This window comes from Chinchilla lanigera, unplaced genomic scaffold, assembly GCF_000276665.1.
Source record: "Chinchilla lanigera isolate Chin_1 unplaced genomic scaffold, ChiLan1.0 scaffold00023, whole genome shotgun sequence".
NCBI lineage: Eukaryota > Metazoa > Chordata > Mammalia > Rodentia > Chinchillidae > Chinchilla > Chinchilla lanigera.
Genome location: NW_004955424.1, coordinates 27,488,238 through 27,511,497, shown reverse-complemented (window position 1 = coordinate 27,511,497; position 23,260 = coordinate 27,488,238). Strand labels below are relative to the sequence as shown.

At 34.4% G+C, this 23,260-nt stretch overlaps 1 protein-coding gene across 4 annotated transcripts in view; it reads right to left on the bottom strand.

Moving 5' to 3' along the window:
- The window catches only part of Ppp4r3b (protein phosphatase 4, regulatory subunit 3B), a gene marked incomplete at its 5' end in the record, with an annotated part of 58,731 nt that overhangs the window by 9,152 nt on the left and 26,319 nt on the right, over nucleotides 1–23,260 (bottom strand). The window contains 9 exon segments of one of the 4 annotated variants that reach the window (XM_013514663.1): nucleotides 624–808; nucleotides 1,182–1,321; nucleotides 3,217–3,386; nucleotides 7,341–7,499; nucleotides 9,262–9,303; nucleotides 11,138–11,246; nucleotides 13,031–13,162; nucleotides 16,197–16,313; nucleotides 21,192–21,308. In XM_013514663.1, coding sequence (XP_013370117.1) covers nucleotides 624–808; nucleotides 1,182–1,321; nucleotides 3,217–3,386; nucleotides 7,341–7,499; nucleotides 9,262–9,303; nucleotides 11,138–11,246; nucleotides 13,031–13,162; nucleotides 16,197–16,313; nucleotides 21,192–21,308 — 1,171 coding nt within the window. 4 annotated transcript variants of the gene reach the window in all.

Genomic DNA, 23,260 nt, shown 5'->3' with positions numbered 1-23,260 from the left:
GCGGAAGGTCGTGAGTTCGGTTCCCGGTATGGGAGAAAAACCAAAAAAAAAAAAAAAAAAAAAAAAATTTCAAAGAATAAAGTTACTTCTTTGAATTCAATTTTCTCAGCTATAAAAAGCCAAGATGGAGGGCTCTAGCAGGTTCCTAAGGATCTATATAGTCTCTGTTATTCACTAGTAATAGAAATTTCCAATAGGTATAATAACAGAAATAAAAATCTCCAGTGGGATTTTAGCACAGAAATTAAACCAAGACTGTTAATAGAGGGTGAAATATAAGTACACAATTAAAGTTCTAAATGGAAAATGAAGCCGGGTGTGGTAGCGCATGCCTGTAATCCTAGCACTGGAGAGGCTGAGGCAGGAGAATTGTTGGGTTCCAGACCAGCCTGGGCTACAAAGTGAGCTCAAGGCCAGCCTCAACTGCATAGTGAAACTCTGTCTCAAAAAAGACGGAAAAAAAAAAAAGAAAAAGAAACTGAACAGCATCAAAGAAGGACAAGATTCAAGGAAAACATTTTAAATATGAAAAAAACTCCAGATTTTAGAAAAGCATCTAAAACTGAATAATATCTGTACTACATTGAGAGCAGACACAATATAAATACTCAGAATGTTAATACCTTTCTTAGTCTCCATGAATTTTTCGTAACTATCTGGAAAATCATCTTCTGTCTTAGATTTGTCAACTGGTGTCACAACTGCTTTTCCTTCCTCCTCTTCATCTTCATTAAACCACATTTCTTCATCCTCTTCCAAGGCTTTTGCATCTCTGCGAAATCTGTTACTGCGCAATATAGATGGCGCACTGTAAGAAATATATCACAAATATTGAGTACTGATTTAAAGTTCATCATATTAAATGTAATAGGAAAAAATGTGTAACCAAGAGGAAGAGAAATAATTTCAACTTTGTACAAATTGTATCTAAAGTACAACACAAGATATACATATAGACCTATCCAAAATATTTTTGCATGTTACAAACTAAAAACTCATCTTAAGTTATCAGAGTAATCACTCATCCTACAATGGATCTGAGGTATGGAGGACAGCCTACCCATTACCTTGTGTGCTACTGCTATCTAGTGAGAGAAAGATAATTCTATAAACTTCACACATAACATCTAAAGTATGTGGACAATTTTGTAGGCTATAAATGTAATATACTTAAACAATACCTGTTTAGTTTCTGACTTTGTCTGTCTCTTTCTTGCTCATATTTAGTCTTCAATCCTTTGAATGTCTGAACATATTCAATCGATTCAAGTGCTTTATAAAAATTTTCAACTATATGTGCAGTAAGAGACTTGATATCTTCCTGTATAAGCACAAAATTTACATTTCAAATACAATACAATGCTTGTCAGAAGAAAAATGTTTTTTCCTATAGCTCCAAGCTAATCAAAAAAGTTTTTCAGAATCACCTTCCAAAAACGGATGTCCCAGTTTCTTTATACATGAGACAGGACTCCACAGAAAACATGGAAAAAAGAAGCAATGCACTGGAGCCCTTTGCAGGGACTATGAGGAATATTTCAGAAGTAAACAGATTCAGTTTCTATCTACTTTTTGCATTTATAAAGCACTTTACAATTTAAAAAGCACTTCTACATACGATTCAGTTTAATTCTCACAATTCTATGAAGTACATTTGATTATGCTCATTTACAAAAGAACAAAATTGAGACTGTGAAGCTGGATGGTTTCAAGAGCACACAGCTTGTTAGAGGACAAATGTTAAAATCATTTTCAACAAACAGATGCCTTTCTGTTTAACCGCTATCAAAATGGAGTATTATCTAAATAATAAGGCTGGATACCTTTGACATTATTACATATACAGACTGATCCAATAAATTCCTTATCTGGAACTCCACTTGTCTACTGCATTTCTACTGTCTACGGGACATAAAGACTTTTGGGATTCAGTGCATTCAAATTATTCTCGAATTTATTTTTAGAAAACATTCAATCATGGAACAGGGATATGGTTCTCAAGCACACATTTCATTTTGTCATGTATAAAGTATCTCACCAAATTTTTAAAGGAAAAAAGTTCAGATTTACTGGAACAATGTCCTATGCACCTGGATTCACTTATCTAGTGATATAATTATGTTCCTTCTTTTCTAAGGGTTAAAACTGTACTTCTATCCTCTTCACCCTTCCAAAAACCATATCTTAGCAAGTGATCACTCTTAGAAAAATAATATAGTCAGACTAACAATCTTCATGAGAACAGAAGATCATCAGTACAAATCAGATTTATAGAAAAAAAATCTCCCCACCCAAAACTAGAGAATTTCTAGTTTTGACTTCTTTTCACGTTCTTTTCAGTCTTCTTGGTGGACTGACTCTACATGTGTATGTGCAAGAGAGATAAATTGGTCGTACTGTTCCTACAGCTATCTGTCTTATTCTAGTTACTCATCTACAGCTCTCTTCAGATGTTTTATGACAAATGCTTTGTTGCCTGAAACTGAGCTGGGATACAACTCAGTGCTTACTGTATGGAGGATGCTCGTGAATAGGTCAATGAACCCCTCTAGGTATCTTAGTTTTCTTAACTGCAATCCTAAGTAGTTGTACTAGTCTGAATTCCTGATCGCTTCAACTTTAAATTTTGGGACTTCATCCTACCTTTTAAGGATCCTGTATCAATGACCGTTGAAGAAATTATTTTTCAATCTCTCCCTTCATTTATCATTACACCTATAACAAACTACCTTTTAAAAAGAGATCACATGAATGGCATGCTTGTTCAAAATGTCCACATACGTTAAATCTGATGTTGAAACCCTGGAACTGAGAACTGAGAAATGGGACTGAAAACTGGAAATGGAACTGAGAAAACTGGATAAACATAAGTAAAAAAACTCTGCCGTATTTCACATTTCAAAATTTTGGGCTGAGGCTGTGGCTCAGTTAAGAGTACTTGCCTAGCAAGCAACCTGGATTTGACTGACCTCTAGTATCAAAACAAACAACAAAATAACGAAACAGAAAACACATCACTACACAGTGACAAATAATAAAAAAGTGACTGACTTTTTAAAATTTCAGCTTTTTATTAATGGATTCTAAGGCACAGAATTTTAGGACAGTAAGAATATAGAAATCATTTTCCTTAAATATAATTATTTTACTTTTACATATAACTACATAGACAATTCTTTCATATGTTAATTACTGAGTTCTACAACACATACTTACCACTCTTATAAACTCAAACAACTCAATAACTGCTGAATTCAACAGATTGTACCGAGTTCCATTATCCAGAAGAGCATTAATAACAGGCTCAAAAAGATTTCCCTTGGTGATATAACGATTGTAAAATTCGTCTTTAAGGCCAATTATCCGCCTCATAAAGCGAAGAGCACCTAATTAAAAATAATACAGAAAATAAGCTGGTATTAGTAACATTACTTACTTAATGATGATATTAGTAACATTAATGCCATAAAGCAATGTATTTGTTCTTCTCAAATATAAAGAAAAATCATGCACCAAAGAAACTGCACTTTGAGAAAAATAGTTTGGGGATGATAGCTTTAAACTTGCACAACTATGGAAACAGTGCTAACAACAGAAAAAAAGAACCAGTATTTGGGAGATAAACAAACTTCCAAGGTGGTCAGCTCTATGGCAAGCACAAGAAAAAATATACAAGATCCACAGAATACAATTTCTGGCTATACTCAGAGCAGAGTTGATGGGTGCAATGAGTGTAGCTCAGAGTAAGTTGGGGTGCAGGATGGGCACAGAAATAGTGTAGGCATCCAAGAGATTAAGGTTGCCTTGCCTTTTTGGCTTTGGAAGCAGGTAGTTCTCAATTTTCTGAAAATACTGTCAAAGGGGCTGCCAGTAACAAAACAGGAGACTTTAAGATTTTTTTGTTGAGACAGGATTTCACAATGTAGTATGGGTTTGTTTTTTTTCGTCTTTTTTGAGACAGGGTCTCGTTATGCATTTCAGGCTGACCTTGAGCTCACTTTGTAGCCCAGGCTGGCCTGGAACTCACAACAATCCTCCTGCCTCAGCCTCCCAAGTGCTGGGATTACAGGAGTGCGCCACCATGCCCGGCTGTTTTGTTTTTTGAGACAGTGTCTTGCTATCTTATATAGTTCAGGCTGCCCTTCAACTTGCTATGTAGCCCATGTTGGCTTTGAACTTGTGATTTTGCTGCCTCTTCCTTTTGAGTGTTGAGACTACAGGTATGTGTCACAATATTACAATGCAGTTGTAATTCCTATATCCTGTTGCCAGGTGTCTCTGATTTGAATTCTATCATCTTATGTTAAATAACTCACCACTGGTAGTTCACACTGCCCAAAGAGACAGTCAAATGCACCCTACTACCTGTGGATCAAGCCTGGGGAATGTGTCACTCTTCTACTTCTCCTTAGTATAGAAATCATTTGTGAATCACAGTACTTTTGCATTATAATGACATCTGTTATTCACTAATTCTGTATAAGCTATTTTGCTTTGGGAAAATATGCACTGTGGTAGATCAGGCTGCCTTTATAAAAACCAACAACACAAAACGGGTGAGGGGGCTGGGGATTTAGCTCAGAGGCACAGCGCCTGCCTGGCAAGCTCAATGTCCTGAGTTTGATCCCCGGTATTGGAAAAAAACCCAACAAAACAAAACAAAACAAAATAAAACAAAACAAACAGGGGTGAGGTATGGCTCAGTGGTAGTATGCTTGCCTAGCTAGCGTGTGTGAGGCTCTAGGTTTGATCCCCAGCATCATGGCCAAAATGCTTCTCTAGCTAAATAAGTTTAGCAATACATTACTACCAAAATTCTTATGGTCCTTTAATTTTGTATCTGCTGACCCTTTAACTTGTAGCTTTTCCCACTAAGTTTAATTTATTCCACAAACATCATTAGCTAAGGCTTCTGACTTTTTCTATTGGTCTTTCTCATTTCAACCCCTACTTAAGGATAGAAGAAGTTACACCAGTTAGAACAGGATCTCAGTACTGTCTGAGAATAAAAGAGAAATAGACTACATACAGTGAAAGTATATCTTAATTGTGACAAACAAGTGTGGGGAGAAGTGCTAGTAGCTGCGCATCACTGCTTCTTTGTGGCAGGGTGAGAAATACATTATTTAGGGTTAAAACAACTGAAGCACTGAGAAAGGTATGAGCAAACAGGCACTAATATATTGCTGGGAAATGAACTATATGGATACAAAGCTATGATTATAACAATATTGCTTACAATAATGTGAATCTAAAAATATATTAAAAAATTAAAAAATAAAAATATAAATAAATACTGGAAATCCAATCAGTGAGGTTATATCTATATTAATAAGAGTATTCTGTAGTCATCAAAAATAACTATTTATAAAAAAAGATAGCAAAACCTATCAGAAGAACATAAATCCTATCAAAATTAATATACAAATATAACGTAATTCCAATTAAGATGAATAGAATAACTGTTTTTACATTTTTCGTAGAAAAACAAATGTCTAAGAAAACCAAGAAAATTATGGAAAGAGTATACTAAACCTTGTAAGAGAAATATTACAACAGCATGAGAATAAACACTGCTGCCAGGCATGATTGCACATGTCCATAATCCCAGCCACTCTGGAGGCTGAAGGAAGAGGACCGCAAGTTTGTGTCCAGTCTGGGTAAGTTTGTGAGACCCCACCTCAAAATGAAGAATAAAAAGCACTGGTGGTATAGGTCAGTATAAAGGCCTGGGTTCAATCTTTAGTACCCTCTGAAACAAACACACACTGCCTAGGGTCAGTGACACAGCTCATTGGTACAGTGCCTGCCTGGCAAGAGCAAGGTCCTGAATTCAATTCCCAGTACCAAAAAAAGCCCCCCAAAAAAACAAAAAACAAAAAAACCCCCAAACCTCCCAAAACAAAAACAACCACTACCATTATTTTATTTGCTGAGATTAAAGATCAGACAGTCCAGAAATAAAATACACGTGTATTTATTAAGTTATTGCATAAGTGATATTTAAACTTTGTGGAAAAAAATATGGTTTATTTGGTACAGTTGGCTAGCTAGAAAAGATAAAAGTAGATTATCACTTCAAACCATACCTAAGTATAGACTTCAGCTGTATTTTATATATAAATTAAGTAGATGATTAAATAGAAAAAAACCTGAAGAGAATATTTGTATCATTTTAAGTCACAGATGTCCTAAGACCAAACACCTAAAAGCCATAAAAAGGCAATAAACCATATTTGTCATAAAGAATTTTTAAAACTGTATGAAAAACAGTGACATAAAGGCATGGACAAAAGACAAATGAGACTGAGATATTCCCCTCTAAAACATAAATTGTTAATATACCTAATATACAAACACCTCTAAGAAAAAGACCACAAGCAATTCACAATAGGGAAAAATGCATATTACACAAAACTATGAAAAGATGCTATCAAAGAAAATGTAAAAAAAAAAAAAGAAAATGTAAATTAGAAAGGAAATGGAGTATCACATTTTCCATCATGAGATTTATAGCATTTATTTAAAATTATTAATAGATGAGAAATTCGGTCTTCAAAAAAATGGGGGCAGTGTGTTGGGGGGGGGCCGGTGAGGATGTAGCTCAGTACAAAGGCCTTGGGTTCATTCCTCAGTACTGGGAAAACAAAAAACACGAAAAAAGAAATGGAAAACGTAATTACGAGAGATTGCTGGGAGAATGTCAAGTATTTCAAGCTTTTGGGAAAGTCATCAGGCAGCTATATGTTAAAATTTAAGAGGATGTATTGTATACTAGGCTAATTGCTACAGTGTAATTTGGAGTGACAAAAAAGCATAACAATCTTCCAATCTATTACTGGATAATGGTGTAACATTCTGTGTAGGGTTATGTGATAAAGTTACTAAATGATAATCCACTGAAGCTGATAGAAAAGACAGCAGGACTGGTTCTATTAGTGAAATGTTGTCACTGCACATGGATGGTATTGTACTACAACAAAAGGTAAACTATCTGAATCTAAGTGTGAGCAATGTATGAGTGGGGAGCCATTATTAAAAAAAAAAACTAACAAAAAACCCAAACCAAGAATAAGACTTCTCACAAGCACTTCAAATAACTTTTTACAAAAGTTACAAAATATTCTACAAAAATATTTCTTTTCTTTGAGACCGGTTTTCACTACATAGTCAAGGTGGGCTTGAACTCACAATGTACGTAACCCAGGCTGGTCTCTAACGCATTAGCCTTCTGCATCAGCCTCCTGGGTGCTGCGATTATAGGCAGGCGACATCATGCCCAGCTCTCAAAAATGTTTCTGAAACACTCTGCAATCTTGTTTATTTAAACTGTTACTTACACAAAGCCAGGAAAGTGTGCTTGGAATTCATCAAGACCAAGACTCTTCTTAGTAAGTCCTTGTTCATAATATAATTTTTTATGTGGTAAGTGTGATGTTCCACACAAAATGTGAGTAACTCTAAAATTAAGGCAAGTAGCTGTGCTGTTTGATAATTATCTAAAAAAGAAAGTCATCTCATGAAAATAAATACTGCAGTACATCTAAACAGAATAAATAAAGCTTATACCCTATACTTTAGAGCAAAAGTCCCACTATATTTCCTCTATTTTCACATCAGTTAAAAAGGCTAAAATTTTTTTACTTTTTTTTTTGGTTTTTGGTTTTTTTCCGGTACCGGGAATCAAACTCATGACCTCTCGCTTGCCAGGCAGGTGCTGTGCCGCTGAGCTAAATCCCCAGCCCCCATTTTTACTTTTTTATTAGGCAGACGGAAAGTACTATCAGTTTTACCTTCAAAAGATTCTTTAAGGCTTTTGTGTAAAAAGTGTAATAAGAAACAAAAATTCAATACTACAGATATGATGACAAAATGGTAATGTTTCCTTAGTAATAGTGTTTCTTTAGTTAAGTGTTCTCATTATTAATATTAATGAATTGATAAAAGGTCCCATAGTACAGGAAACACCTTAAATTTTTGCCTAAAGTAGCTCAATGCAAATTTCTTAAAATAAATTAATAGGGTTTCTTTTGACACTTTTTTTTTGTACTGGGAATGGAACTCAGGACCTTGCACTGGCCAGGCAGGCACTTGTGCTGCTGAGCTGTAACTCCAGCTAACACATTTTAAAGGAAAGGATATTCTGAGTATTTAAATAGTAAGTGAAAATAAGACATTGAGATTTTTCAATAATTTTAAAAACAGCAACTCATTCAATCATAAAGAGAGGGGCACTGAAATAAATTAGCCTGAGGCTAGAGCAAGAGACTTTAGTTTATACATTCATAAATGATTCTGAATTGTTTCCCAAATATCAAATTTTAAATGTGTATCAAGGTCTTATATGGATAATCATAATCATACTCTATTAAAAATTGTTTAAGTAAGGAAGTTAAAACTGTGAGGAAATTATGGAATCATAGCCTTATAGAACAGGAAAAAAAATCAACACCAGGTATAACTATTTTATTTACACAAGATTATACACACAAATATTCTGTGGAGCAAAGCTGCCATCAGGAATAAGACAGCGTTCTTTGTAATAACAGAATGGCCATGAATAAAATAATTATGGTATTTCAAGGATTGTTACTACTTTGAATGTGAGTAAAAAGTTTTACTTGCTCTGATCTATGTACCAGCCAGTACACCATAGCCAAATTTTGAACTAGTCCCATACCATTTTAAAAAATTGTCATTTTTAAATTCTCAATTTTTATTTATAAAAGATCTTAAAAATAATGATATATAGCCTTAAATGTCTTATTTTCACTTTCCTACATTAATTCTACAAATTATTCTTATCTCTAATGTAATCTCTGAACAGACCTCTGATTTGAAACTGGCTCTCCTGGAGCTTTGCTGAGCCTGGCAGAAGAGATGCAATGCTAGGTGCACAGAGCACATACACCTTCAATACTGTCAGGCCCACACCTGCTACATATGTTCTAAGGGGTATGACAACAGACTTAGGGTTATAGACAATAAACATCAGATTATCATTAAGTATAGTTTAGTTCCATCAGATTGTCATAAAGTATAGTTTAGTTGTAGTTTATTAGATTTAAAAAATAAAAACTAAACCTTCAAAACAAGGTCATAAAACAAACTGCTAATTTATAGGAAAAAAACCAAAAATTCTGAGCAAAAAAGTAAATCTATTCTTGGATTTCATTGTTATTTTGAAAATATGTTTACTTAGCCTCATATAGAGAAAAGCTTATAATGTACATTCGTTCAAAAATACGAATTTCTACTTACCAGGACAAATTGTGTTGCTTTTACTAGATCCAACAAATTTATCTATGAACAACAACAACAACAAAAAACCAAAAATACATTAGTAACATTTTACACTTACCTAGTACTTAATAATGTATAATACCCACCTTGAATCAGACTCTTCTTTTAGCCTCATAAGACCACTGAGACTCTATTCTGGGCACTGTGTGAGCCTGTAATCCGAGTACTCGGAACTGAGGCAGAAACCAGCCTGGATTACAAAGCCACACCCTATCTCAAAAATACCAAGGGAAAAACAAACAAACCCCAAAACAACAACAACAAAAGTACAGAGTTGGTTGGTTGTTTTGGTCAAATATTATACACACACTTCCAGTCTTTTATAGAACTGGGTACAGATGTAGAATTATTAAAAGACAATACAACAAAGTACTCAGATTTAAAAAGTGAGATTACAACCAGAGATAAGACTAATGAATCTTTTATTCATCACCCAAAAACTGAGATGTCTGATTTGCATATTTAAAAATGCAAAACAAGAAGTTTAAAAATTTCAGAATAAAAAAACTCAGTAACATGTTTATGCTTTTTTTTTTTTTTTATCTTTTTGAGACAGGGTTTCACTATGCAGTTCAGGCTGGCCTTAAGCTTACTTTGTAGCCCAGGCTGGCCTTGAACTCACAACGATCCTCCTGCCTCAGCCTCCCAAGTGCTGGGGTTACAGGTGTGCACCACCCAGTTTATGCTTTTTATTTCCTAAAATAAAGTAAGCAAGATATTTTCTACCCTAGTCATACAAACATATTTGTATAGGGAAATGTAGGAACACATACTGGAACGTATTACTATTATTTACTGTACTTGGGATGAACCCTAAGGGCAGCCTTCCACTGAGTTACATCCCTACCATTTTATTTATTTAGAGACAGGTTCTTGGCTAAGTTTCCCAAGCTGGCCTCAAACTTGTGATCCTCCTGCTTCAGCCTCCCAAGTAGCTGGGATTCCAGGCATATGCCACTGAACCAAGACTGAAGATTATTTGTAAATAATCTGCAACAAAAATCTAGAAATATGTACATTAGAAGGAGAATGGCTAAATTACAGCATACTCAATACTATAAAAGAATTAGCAAGAATTCTGGGTTATCAGTAAGAACAGATCTCAAAAACTGCACTGGATAAAAGGAAAAACATAATATGTATAATGGAAGTAATTTATGAAATTTAAAAATAAAAAAATAGAAATAAGTGGTTTTTGCCAGGCGTGGTGGCACATGCCTGTAATCCCAGCACTGAGGAGGCTGAGGCAGGAGAATTATTGTGAGATCAAGACCAGCCAGGGGTACAAAGGGAGCTCAAGGCCAGCCTGAACTGCGTAGTAAGATCCTGTCTCAAAAAGAAAAAAACAACAAAAAACCTTAAAATCAGTATCTGCCTTACTCAACTTTTTGACTGACCCATCAATTTCTGATCCTGATGCTGAGAAAATAGTGGACGTTTACCGGACTGTAATGCCAGATTATTCTCCAAGAGGACAGTTCTCTTAGATGTGTGTGAAGGCAACACATTTGTCCAGCTCATTCTAACCCTTTGGGAACATTCTCCTGTTTTGAAGTATCTATCTCTCCTTCCTCAGTGTGGAGTACTTTTCTATATCATTCTCTTCTACTACTTTTCTTTTTTTTTGATTTTTTTTCTGGTACTAGGAATCGAACTCATGACCTCGCGCTTGCCAGGCAGGCTCTGTGCCACTGAGCTAAAGCCCAGCCCCTCTTCCACTACTTTTCAAGAGTAAATTCTGTTATATGAAACATCAATAGTCTGTTAATTTTAACATTTATTTCACATCTTTTTAAAAAACAGAAATTATAAGCAGATAAACAAGAGAACCTACCCTTACCCTTTTCACATTTGTCTTCTGAAGTATTAGTCAAAAGTGGTGCTGTGAGGACATGCATACAATGGTTGTAGAAGAAATTTAGAAACTCGCTTTTTTCAGTTTTCTGAAACATACAAAATTCTGAAAAATTATTACCTTCATAATTACAAAACACTAAGAATTAGTAGTGCAGATTAAAAATAAACAACAAATACTTTAAGATACTATGAAAGGGCTGGGGATTCAGCTCAGTGGCACAGTGCCTGCCTGGCAAGCACGAGGTAGTGAGTTCCATTCCCAGTACCGGGAAAAAAAAACCAACCAAACAAACAAAGATACTATGAAAGAGGGCCAAACTGGTAATATTCACTTCAATTTTACATCTGCAGCATGAAAATCAAATCCATTTCATATGATATATCAAATAAAAATGAAAGCAAGAAAAAGGCTAGCATTATAAAGTTTTTCCACAAAAATCAGAGAACAATTGTTTTTTTTTGAGATGCCAGTGATCTGAAGAATGACTCAGTCTACCGTACATGATCATTCAAGTAACAGCAATATATATTGCATATCTGAAAATTCTTGAGATTAGATTTCAAGTGTTTTCACCACAAAAGATCAAGATAAAAACACAAACAAAACACCCAAATAAATTAGAACAGCATGCACTATCCACTGCTGAGCATTTGTTTTTTTGTTGTTGTTTTTCCAATACAACCAAGAACTGTATAAAACTGTCATCCCTAAAAATAAGACTCAAAAGTACAAAGAACATGTAAATATTTTCCTGAAGAAAAATATTTTTTAAAAAGCCATATGATTAACTCAACTGTTTAAAATTTAGAACCTTGTACTTAACCACCTATCTGAATTTCAAAAACTACTCAATCAAATATCAAGACACTAGAAGAAAAAAGTTAGATCCATTCTTTAAATTTAAAGTTTATGTTTTTGCAAGCTATTCTTTGTTTTTTAATTAGATTAATCAATTCCATGTTGCACTGAGTTTGCAGGTGGGATGGCCAGAAACATCCTTAGCATCCATTTCTTGACTGCTATTGGAGAAAACTGAACTGTTTGGGAATATTTAATAATGGTATAAAGAGAACCAAGTATCTTTCAGTGTGCTTATATATAGCCCTGCTGTGTACTTTTCCCTCTTTCTGACACTAAATTTCCACCTATGGCTTACAGTTTGACATTTAATTTATCAGAGTTGTTCTGTACATCCCGCCCCCTCAGGGAAAACTTCATGTGGTTTACTGCCCGTTTTTTGCTTACTTTTCAGGTTTGTACTACAAGGCTTACTAATAAAAATAAAATGTTATGGAAAAAAATAAATGTAAATGTTTATAATTTAGAAAAAAAAAGCTTTTACTTTTTTGCCACTAAGTTTTACAAAACTGGGTCCACAAACTTATGAGGGAATTTTATTAAGTATCCTTTTACACTGAGATAACCACTATTTATATTCTGGAATCCTTTTTTCAGAATTAAATCCTTAAATCCTTTTTTATGGCTTAGGTAGTTACAATTCTTCAGTAGTACTTTGATTTTTTCTTTTCTTATTATAATAAAACCATATTAATATAACTTTACCATCTTACCTACCACTTTAAAATATACAGTGTAGTGGGTTACATATATTCACACTACTATAATTTTTAAGAAGTTAACATGTAAGAGGCCAAGGACTTTAAGTGGTATTGCTAATTCTTTATTAAGATTTTAACAGGTTACAATGTTGTATTTGTTGCAAATGAAACTGCCACAAGAATACCACTGCTATTTGAATACCAAATGTATAAATACTTATGGAGGTGTGTTTTCTTTCTCATAATTTTATTACAAAACCATCTAAAACTAACCAAGCAAAAACATTTTCACCTCTGGGCAATTTCTTACATTAGTTGTAGCCAGCATGTTCTCTGGATCAATTAGAGTACGAAGAAGTCCCATTAACTGAACTGCACCTCCTAGCTCAGGATCAGTGTCACAGATCATTTGTTCAATTACTACGTTAATAAGAAGGATATCCTGAAAGATAACATGTTTCCATTAGACCAAGTCTGGACACAGACAAATATGATAACTGAAAAAACAAAATCAGATATAAAGAAAAAACAAAATGGAAGAGCTTATTTAAAACTTTTTCCTTCTGAATGTTTTTCAAAGTCCTAGAAACAAACAAAAAGCAGATCATGCCTCAGTTTTAAGGGAAGTGGAAAACAATCATTTACCAGTAATTCTTGTTCACTGGCGGTTCCAGCCAGGTTTCATGCTCAGGCATAAGTTTTGTAGTTGGCTAAACAAGTATGATCACACATCATATAACCCTAAATTACAGACTTTTAGCTTCTAACAAAAATTAGTAAATATGTAAATAAACAAAAACCTTCCCTAGTCTCTCTCCTGAAAGTTACAAGTGCACAACAATTCACAGACAAGAAAGGGAATACTATGTTATATAATCTTTAATGTCAGGTGGATTTGTTACATTAGTACTGTGCTTTGGTTTTAATACAAAGAAACTACAAAGTAGTTTGCAGATACAAACTTTCTTTGCAGGGGCTGGGAATTTAGCTCAGCGGCACAGCATCTGCCTGGCAAGCGCAAGGTCGTGAGTTCGGTTCCTGGTACTGGGAAAAAAAACCCAAACAAAACAAAACAAAACAAAAAAAAAACAACTTTCTTCGCACTTATTTTTTTTTAAAAGTAGAAATCCTAAGGAGGCACACCCATTAATTTTCAAATCAATGATCAGTTCAGCTAGAGGGGTAAAAAGGATTAGTGGTGAGGACCATATGACCACAATGTCACATTTACTATCTAGACTTTAAAAACACCAACATTCATGTAACTTTAACCAGTTTCTGAGAAACATCTCAAACCTGAAATAATCCTACTCCAGACTCCCAAATAGCTGACATTACAGGGTAGCAAGATCCTGTCTCAGAATAAAATTTAAAAAAGGGTTTGATGGGCCATGGATTCAATCTCAAGTAGTACAAAAAGCAAACAAGTATCTTGAGATTGTGATACATCTTGTAATTGATGGCATTCTACAATCACTATCAGTCAAGCAGTAATCAAGGAATTTACATGAATTTACACTAGTAGAAAACATTTTACTGATAGTTAATTTCTGAGACTATCAAGAAAACATTACCATTTGTTTCACATCTTTTTCTTTGTTTGTTTTTTGCAGTATCGGGGATAGAACTCACAACCAAGCGCTTATGCCACTGAGCTATATCCCCAGCCCCAAACATTACCATTTGTATATATTAGGTTCTATGAATACCATAAACAATTATGAAAAAAGAAAATATGTCAAGAGCAGGAAGAATACACTAAAGAAGTAGAATAAAACTGATCTGCATTTTCAAAAATATTAATATAACATTGCCCCCTACTCCACTGGGATTGAACTAGGACCTGCACTCTGAGTTACATGTCCAGCCCTTTTTTATTTATTTTGAAACAGGGTCTCACCATGTTGTTAAACTGCCCAGGGAGGTAAGGAACTTTTGATCTTCCTGCATCAGGCCCCTAGGGTGCTGGCATTACAGGTGTGAACCACAATACCCAGCTTAACATAAGAATTTAATAAAAAGAAACTCAAAGAGTAAATAAGATCCAAAAGGTACAACAGATATAATGAAAGGGAAAGAAACTGCTCAAAAGGAAAGAACAACTGGGATGGGGGAAAACAGAAAAGGAAGGGGAAAAAATACTATGTATATATATACAAAATAGCTAAGATAATTATACTACTAATTTTTATTAGTTCATTGAAAGGAACAGGTAGTGTTTATATTGTTTGGTCAATTTTGCATGCCTGTACCTGGTAATCTGAGTAACTACTTTGAAGACAACAATATGCAATATAATAACCATTGTTAATTTCATATCATCCTTTTGAAATTGTGTATCGTTTTTCTTTCTTTAAAATAAAAAAAATAAACTGAATGAATGCTATAAATATGTATTTCCAGTGTATCAACCCTTTCTAACCTGTAAGAAGTGCACAACAATACCTCCTCAGATTCTAAATTAGAAGTTAATGGTCCAGTTCCTTAAGTGTCTGAAATGGCAAAATGGCCTGGACAAAGAAAACCTAAAATGATTTTTAAAAGATAGTGTACTTCCTAATATGACACAGAGGAAACATTTCTGAATCACTCCTGCCACAGAAGTAACTTGAATATCTTTAAGAGGAAACATGAGACAAATCCAAATTATTGAGATATTGGATCAGAAATTCTGTCTTGGTTAAAATAGACATTATGGCACAATTAAAATAGGAATATAAGCTATAGGAAGCATTGTACCATCATTTATGCACTTTATTTTTCAACGGTTCAAAAAGAAAGTATGTATGATGAGTGTATATATAAAATAGAGGCAGCATGCACTGAAGTCTGGGTTTGACTTCACCAGACAGCAGTCCAGCACCACCACCAGCAAAAAAGACATTAAACTCAAAATATTTGAAGATGTAATTTAATAATAATCACGCAAGCATCAAATTAAAATTCAGAATCAAAGTACTTCCTTAAGAAGGCCCTAATTGTACTTTAATTAAATTTTACTTAACAATAAATTATTTTTAATATAAGATAGAGTACTTAAATTACAACTATACATTCCTTTTGCTCTTAAAATATTTTAAGGTGAAAAGTTTATTTCTGTAGTGGAAAGACACAAAACTAGTATCATTATTCAACTTTCATTCCCACTTTAAAAATACATGAACAAGTGAAAGCAAACTATTAGTTACATTAGATAAGAATCTGACCTGCAAATCTTGTAAGGGATTAAAATTACATTTCATTAGCCCTTCAAATAAAAAAATCAGAATTTAAAAATCCAATCAGATTGTAATATACCCCAATACTGAACTGAACCTTTTCTCCTAGGCAACAAACAAATCAACTCTACATATTCTGACCTGCCAAAGTCACAACTAATTTTGTCTAAAATTGAGATTATGATTAAAAATTTTCTTACAAGTTTGTAAACAGTATTGCAAAGGCAGTTCACACAGAACTGCATCATTATTACTTACATCATCACTTTGCTGGGCTTCTTGCATTACAAATTCTCGGACCATAGAGGGGCTAAATTCTACTAGATAAGAAAATATATCTGTAGCCGCTGCTCTGACTTGCAAATCATCCATGCCCTGATAAAAGGAAAGGTAGATTAAAGACTGTCAATAAGTTATTCATGTATTCCTCTTTTATTTCCCCAAAACCATGCATTATTTTGCAAGAATTTGGATTAAGACATTGAACTGCAATTAAAATACATCTCTCCATCCTTTGGCTCTTGTCTTTTTATAAATATTACAATTTTGGTGCAGGTGATTGATCAGTTTGTTTTTTTAAACCATTAAAGAGAAATATTTGGAGATTCCTCAAAAAACTAAAAATACAAATTCCACTGGATCCAGCTATTTGTCTTCTAGGTATCTTCCCAAGAGAGTTAAAGACATGCATATCCATGTTTATAGCACCACAATTCGTAATACATGAATCTTGGAAGCACCCTATATGCCCATTAACAGATGAACAGATAAAGAAAATAAAGTATTTAGACACAATGGAGACACTCTGCCATAATGGATAAACTGAGTCATTTGAAGCAAAATGAATGCACTTTGAGGCCATAACATTAAGTAAGATAAATCAGACATATGAGGTTAACTATTGCATGGTTTCTCTTGTATGAAAAATCCAAAACAAAAAGAAAAAAGTAAAATACAGATAATAGGTAAATAAGGAGACAGATCTTTTGCAAAAGGGAAGGGGACCAAAAGATGGAGGGAGAGCGCGAGAAGGGATGGAGATGAAAAAGAATTAAGGTGAGTCATGTACATGTACCAACTCTCCCTGCAGAATGTGGTCATTATGTACTACAAACGTGTCCTAGTAAGACAACAAAAACTGAAAGAAAACCCAATATGGTAGACTTCAAAATGACTAGAGTATCAAATTCCCAACTGACAAAAACTGATTAATGACTGAAGAAATCAGAAATGCTTATTACCCTGATTTGATTATGGTATTATATACATGCATTCAACTGCCATAATGTACCCCATAAAGACGTACAAATATACCTCAGTTTTTAAAAAGAACTCCATACAGAATATTTCAATCAAAGTCAATCTCTAATTTCTAAAATGAAAAATTTGGGGAGATGAAAATTACTATGCACTTCACAATCCGACACACATATATAGAATGTCCTACCAATTCATTCAGCATCAGAAGGTACTGGGGCAGATTTGAGTCTGACTGGTCTTTCAGTCTCATATCTTCCTTGTTTTATTGGTAAATGAACTGGACCAGAGGAGCCAAGGACCTTGCTCAAGACAAACATATGCCAGAAGCAGAATCTGCCATCCTTATTCTCTGTTCCAAATCTGCCAAGGGGTGTGTTATCCCCTCAACCCTTGAAGAGTCAGGGCACGATATTCCCAAGCAAGAAGCTTTCTTGATCTAGGACAGCAGAACTTTCTACAATGATAAAATTGTTCTGTATTTGCCCTGTCCAATATGGTAGCCAGTAACCATATATGGCTACTGAGCATCTGAAATATGCCTAATGCATGTGAAGCAGTGAATTATTAATTTTGATTCATTTAAATTTAAAAAGCTGCAGGTGGTGCTGGATTGGTCATAACAGTTCTAGAAATACTTGAGGTCAGGGCCATATCTTGCTCATTTTAGTGTCTAGAATAGTATTTCCTCATGGCAGAGATTCAATAAATGGTTACTGAACTGAATGTATAAGTCCTGAATGCTGCAAGAAGTGCAACTGCTTTGAACCTACGTCTGTGTACCCCAGAGTTGTATGATAAACTAGCAGAAAATTTTAATGTTAATTTATGTTATGGTAATAATGAAATTATACCTATAGAAATAATAAGCTAATACTTTAAAAAATCCATAGAATTTAAATATAAGAAAAAGCACAGAACTATTGGTGGTGATATATGCCTGTAATCCAAGTACCTTAGGAGGCTGAGGCCACAGGAGAGCACTGCAATCCCAGCTTGGGCTCTTAGTGACAGCCTTGTCTCAAAATTTTAAAAAGGGCTAAGAATGTAGCTCAGTTCAATCCTCAGTCATACCACCCCTCCCCAAGTCAGACAGGGTTATAAAGGAATGCTTCAAGGATGCTGTTACAAAAACCCAGATAGGAGCTTGAGACATATCTCAGTGGTGAAGAGACTGCCTAGCACACACAAGGCCCTGGGATTGAATCCACCCTCCAAATCTAGGGGGAGGATTTATTTAAATATATGCAAAAACTTAAATGCTGTCTTCTAACTAAGGCCTCAAAGGTTACCAGGATCAGTCTTTTCTCCTCAATTTGCAAAATAACTAAACCTATAATCCACAACTTGCCTAATAGAAAGTATTCTTGGAAACACTTTTTGGGCATTTTTACTCCTTTTCCATAACTTATTTTTCTAAGCCAATGACTGTGAAAACAATCCTAGCAATTCTGTAAGTGTGGTCAAGAAAATCCTAGCAAGGGATCTAAAACCCTTTCAAGTAGTATAAAAGATTAAAACTGTTTTCATAATAGATAATATTAATGATTATTTATCTGCCTTTTTCAATCTCTGACAATAATGGGTTACTTATTTAAAATGAATACTATTAAAATTTCCCATCTTAATTTTTTGTATAGTAAATGCCAATGGATAAAACTATTCCACTCACTGGTCTAAAAAGACAAGATATTTTATTGCTATCTATAAAATATATTTAACACTGTTACAAAGAAGACTTTCAAAATAATTAAGGGAGGAATCTCTACACTGACTTCCACAGTGGTTGCACCACTCTACACTCCCAACAGTGGAGAAGGGTTCCTGTCTCCCCACAGCCCCTCCAGCATTTGTTATTGGTTGCTTTCTTGATGACAGCCATTCTTTCTGGAGTGAGATGGAATCTCAACATTGTTATAATTTGCATTTTTCAGTGATACTGAACATTTTTGCATATATTTTTTTACTATTTGTTTTTCTTCAAGTGAGAAGTGTATATTCATCTCAGATGCCCATTTTTGGATTGCATCTTTAAATTGGGTGGGGGGCCGCTGATTTTTTTCAATTCTTTATATACTCTAGATGTAAGTCCTTTGAAGGATAACTGGCTTTTTTCCCCACTCCATGGGTTGTCTTTTCACTCTGCTGGTGATTTCTCTTGCTGTGCAAAAGCTTTTTAATAGGATGAGATCCTAGTTATTGATTCTTTATATTATTTCCTATATGACTGGGGTTTTGTTCATGAAATCTTTGCATATACCTATGTGTTTAAGGTTTCTACCTATTCTCTCTTTTAGTAGATTTAGTGTTTCTGCTTTAATTTTTAGATCTTTGATCCATTTTGATTTTGGTTTAGTGCATGGTGATAGACAAAGGTCTAGTTTTAGTCCTTGCTGGTGGAAAGCCAGTTTTTCTAGAACCATTTATTAAAGAGGCTATCTTTCTTCTACCGAATTTGTTTGGCTCCTTTGTCAATGATAAGGTGGCTAGTGTGCTTGCAGTTGTTGTTTCTGCATCTTCAAATCTGTTCCACTGATCTTTGCATCTTTTTTTTCCCCGTTACCATGCTGTTTGTATCATAGTAGCTTTGTAGTATAATTTCAAGTCATAGATTGAGATGTCCCCTGCCTTGCCTTTGTTGCCCAGAACTGCTTTTGCTATTTGAGGTCTCTTCCAGTTCCAGATGAATTTTAGGAATACTTTCCCTAGTTCTGTGAGGTATGCTAATGGCATTTTGATCGGGATTGCATTAAATCTGTATAACAATTTTGGGAGTATGCCCAATTTTTACTATGTCCTTCCTATCCATAAGCAAGGGATATCTTTCTATTTTCTGACATTCTCTTTGATCTCATTCCTCTTCTAGGTATCTTCCCAGAAGAGTTAAAAACATCATACCACAACAATATACGTGCACCCACGTTTATAGCAGCAAAATTTGTAATAGCTAAATCTTGGAAACAACCCAAATGTCCATCAACAGAGGAAAGGATAAAGAAGATGTGATTTTTTTTATACAGTGGAGTACTACTCTGCCATAAAGAAGGACAAATTTGAGACATTTCTATGTATATGTATGCAACTGGAAACCATACCCTTAAGTAAAATAAATCAGATTCACATGTATAAACATCATATTGTCTCCCTGATGTGAGAAACTGAAAGAGTAAAGAGGGACCAAAATGTACAACAGATATTGCAAAATAGGAAGAACTTATTCAAAAGGAAAGAAAAAGTAGGGTGGGAGAAGGAGAAAAGGAAGAGAGAAGGAAAAAAAATAACTAAAAAATGAATAAAATGGAAACAAATCTGAATAAATAGAGAGGGGAAGAGGGGCTTAAGGGAGGAGAGGGTTGGGGAAAAAAAGAGTAATCATAATATATCATGTACAGGTACAAATTTCCTATGATGAATATAATCATTATGTATATCTAAAATGTACCAATAAACTTAATTTAAGAGAACAAACAGAAGAAGGATTTTTATTCACCTAAAGCTGTGTTACATGGAAATGATTACATACTGACATACCAAATCAAATATATCTGAAAACTGAAACTATTCTTCTGTTAATACAATGGTGAATAATAAACTACAGAATTCAAAATGCCTTACCCAATGTGTTCCATGTTTCCCCTGAAATAAGACTTTGCTGGTAAATAATCAGCCTTGAGAACTACAGAGATCAAAAATGCAGGCACTAATGAGCCTCTTCTTGTCTTTCCTTATAGAATTGCCACTGAGCAAGAGAATAGTGATGGTAGGTAAGGTAAGACAGGCTGATAGGGGCTGGCATATTTTGATCTGTAGGTCTTATTTTTGGGAAAAGAGGTTATACATGTATATTTTATACATATGTATATATGTATGTATGAGTGTGTATGTGTATATATGCATTCAATATACTTTACTGTAATAAACTGTTTCCCATTCATAATATAAATATCTATTACAAACTCAGAATTTCAAAAATATGAAAAGAACCCATACAATTACCATTACAATTTCAAGCGCAGGAAGAATTCCCAATTTTGCTAAGGTTTTGAAAAATGCATCCCTGTTTTGAGGTTGTAATGTCTGAGAAAATGCACAAAATTCCTTGAAAAAATTAACCTGCAATGTTAAAAAAAATTATAGTGAGAAGTTGATAAACATAAAAATAAATTAGGCACACTATTTCAGTTACTACAGTGTGGGATTCACACTTCTGAAGGATCTTGTTTTTTTCATAATATCCTGGCTCCTTAGAACCTACATTAGAAAAAGTATTAAAAACTAGCATTTCATTAACAGTTAACTTTGCATTATTCCTCAAACACTGAATCTCTCTAAATACATAGCAGTGCAAAACTGCCATGTAAAGCATGTGCACAGAAACTGTCCTATGGTAAGCTGGCTGGGTTCTCACAAAACCCTCTTAACCATGGCACAATTTTAGGAATTAGAAGTAACATTAGTGATTAGAGCTTAAAACACTAATTTTATAAATGAGAAAACGAGTATGCTATGATAACTACCCAAAGATGACTCAGAAGTCCTTTTTTTTCCCTTTTCCTTTTTTGTTTTTTTTGTCATTCTGAGACAGGGTCTCGCTATGCAGTTCAGGCTGGCCTGGAGCTCACTTTGTAGCCCAGGCTGGTCTCAAACTCACAATGATCCTCCTGCCTCAGCCTCCCGAGCATCCATGTTTATAGCTGTAATTATAGGGATGCGCCACCACGCCCAGCAACTGAGAAGCTCTGAAGTCAATAATCTTTCATTGTTTTGTAGAATACCCAAATCTGATTATGTCTAAAAAAATGGTAAATGTCTAAGAAAAAGCAATCACTATTCTTTCCCTGCAAACAGTTTGTATTTTGAAAAACATCCTTATAAAAATACTAAAATATGGAAAATATTTCCAAAACCCAAATTATTTGCCATTTACTTTGTCAAGAAGCATTTTCTCTACCCCTCTTGTTTAGAAAGAAAAGCATCTCTAGTATATAAGTATTGATAACTACAAAAATGTTTTTGCAGTTTTGTCTCGATATAAAGCCACTTAAATGCTTTGAGGATTTACAAGCCATTCAAATTCTCTCATTCAGGGGGAAAAACATACCAAAACATTGTAAGAGTTTTCTAAGATACATAAAAACAACAAATTTTTAGAAATTTTGAATGGTCATTTTAGAGTTCAATTTAAAACATTTTTATCACATACTAATTATAAACAATTCAACAAATTCAAGATTAAAGGTTATGCAAGCCAAATGAGTAAGTCCTCTTTAAGAATATGAATTTCAGAATGAATAACTGGGACCTCACCCTATTAAAAAATTTTTGCACATTAAAAGAAATCACCAACAGAGTGAAAAGAAAACTCACAAACTGGGAAAAAATTTTAGCCAACTGTCCCTCAGACAAAGGACTTTTACCCAGAATATTTAAAGAATTTAAAAAAAAAAAAAAAATCAAAGGGCTGGGGATATAGCTCAGAGGCACAAGTGCCTGCCTGGCAAGTGCAAGGTCCTGAGTTTGATTCCTGGTACCAAAAAAAAAAAAAAAAATCAAGCCCCCCAAATTCAAAGACCCAATCCAAAAATGGGCATTTGGGATGAATACACACTTCTCAGATGAAGAAATACAAATGGCAAGTTAAGATATGAAAAAATGTTCAAGAGCATTGGTTATTCAAGAAATACAAATTAAAATAACACTGAGATTCCATCTCACGACAGAAGAATAGCTATCATCAGAAATCAAGGGATAACAAATGCTGGAGGGGCTGTGGGGAAAAAGGAACCTTTCTCCACTGCTGGTGGGAATGCAGACTGGTACAACCACTGTGGAAATCAGTGTGGAGATACCCCAAAAAACTAGGATTAGAGGTCCCATTCAACCCAGCTATTGCCCTTATGGGTATTTTTCCAGAAGAACTGAAAACATACCACAGCGATGTATGTGCATCCATGTTTATAGCAGCACAATTTGTCATAGCTAAATCTTGGAAACAACCCAAATGCCCATCAACTGAGGAATGGATAAAGAAAATGTGGTATTTTTATATAATAGAGTATTACTCA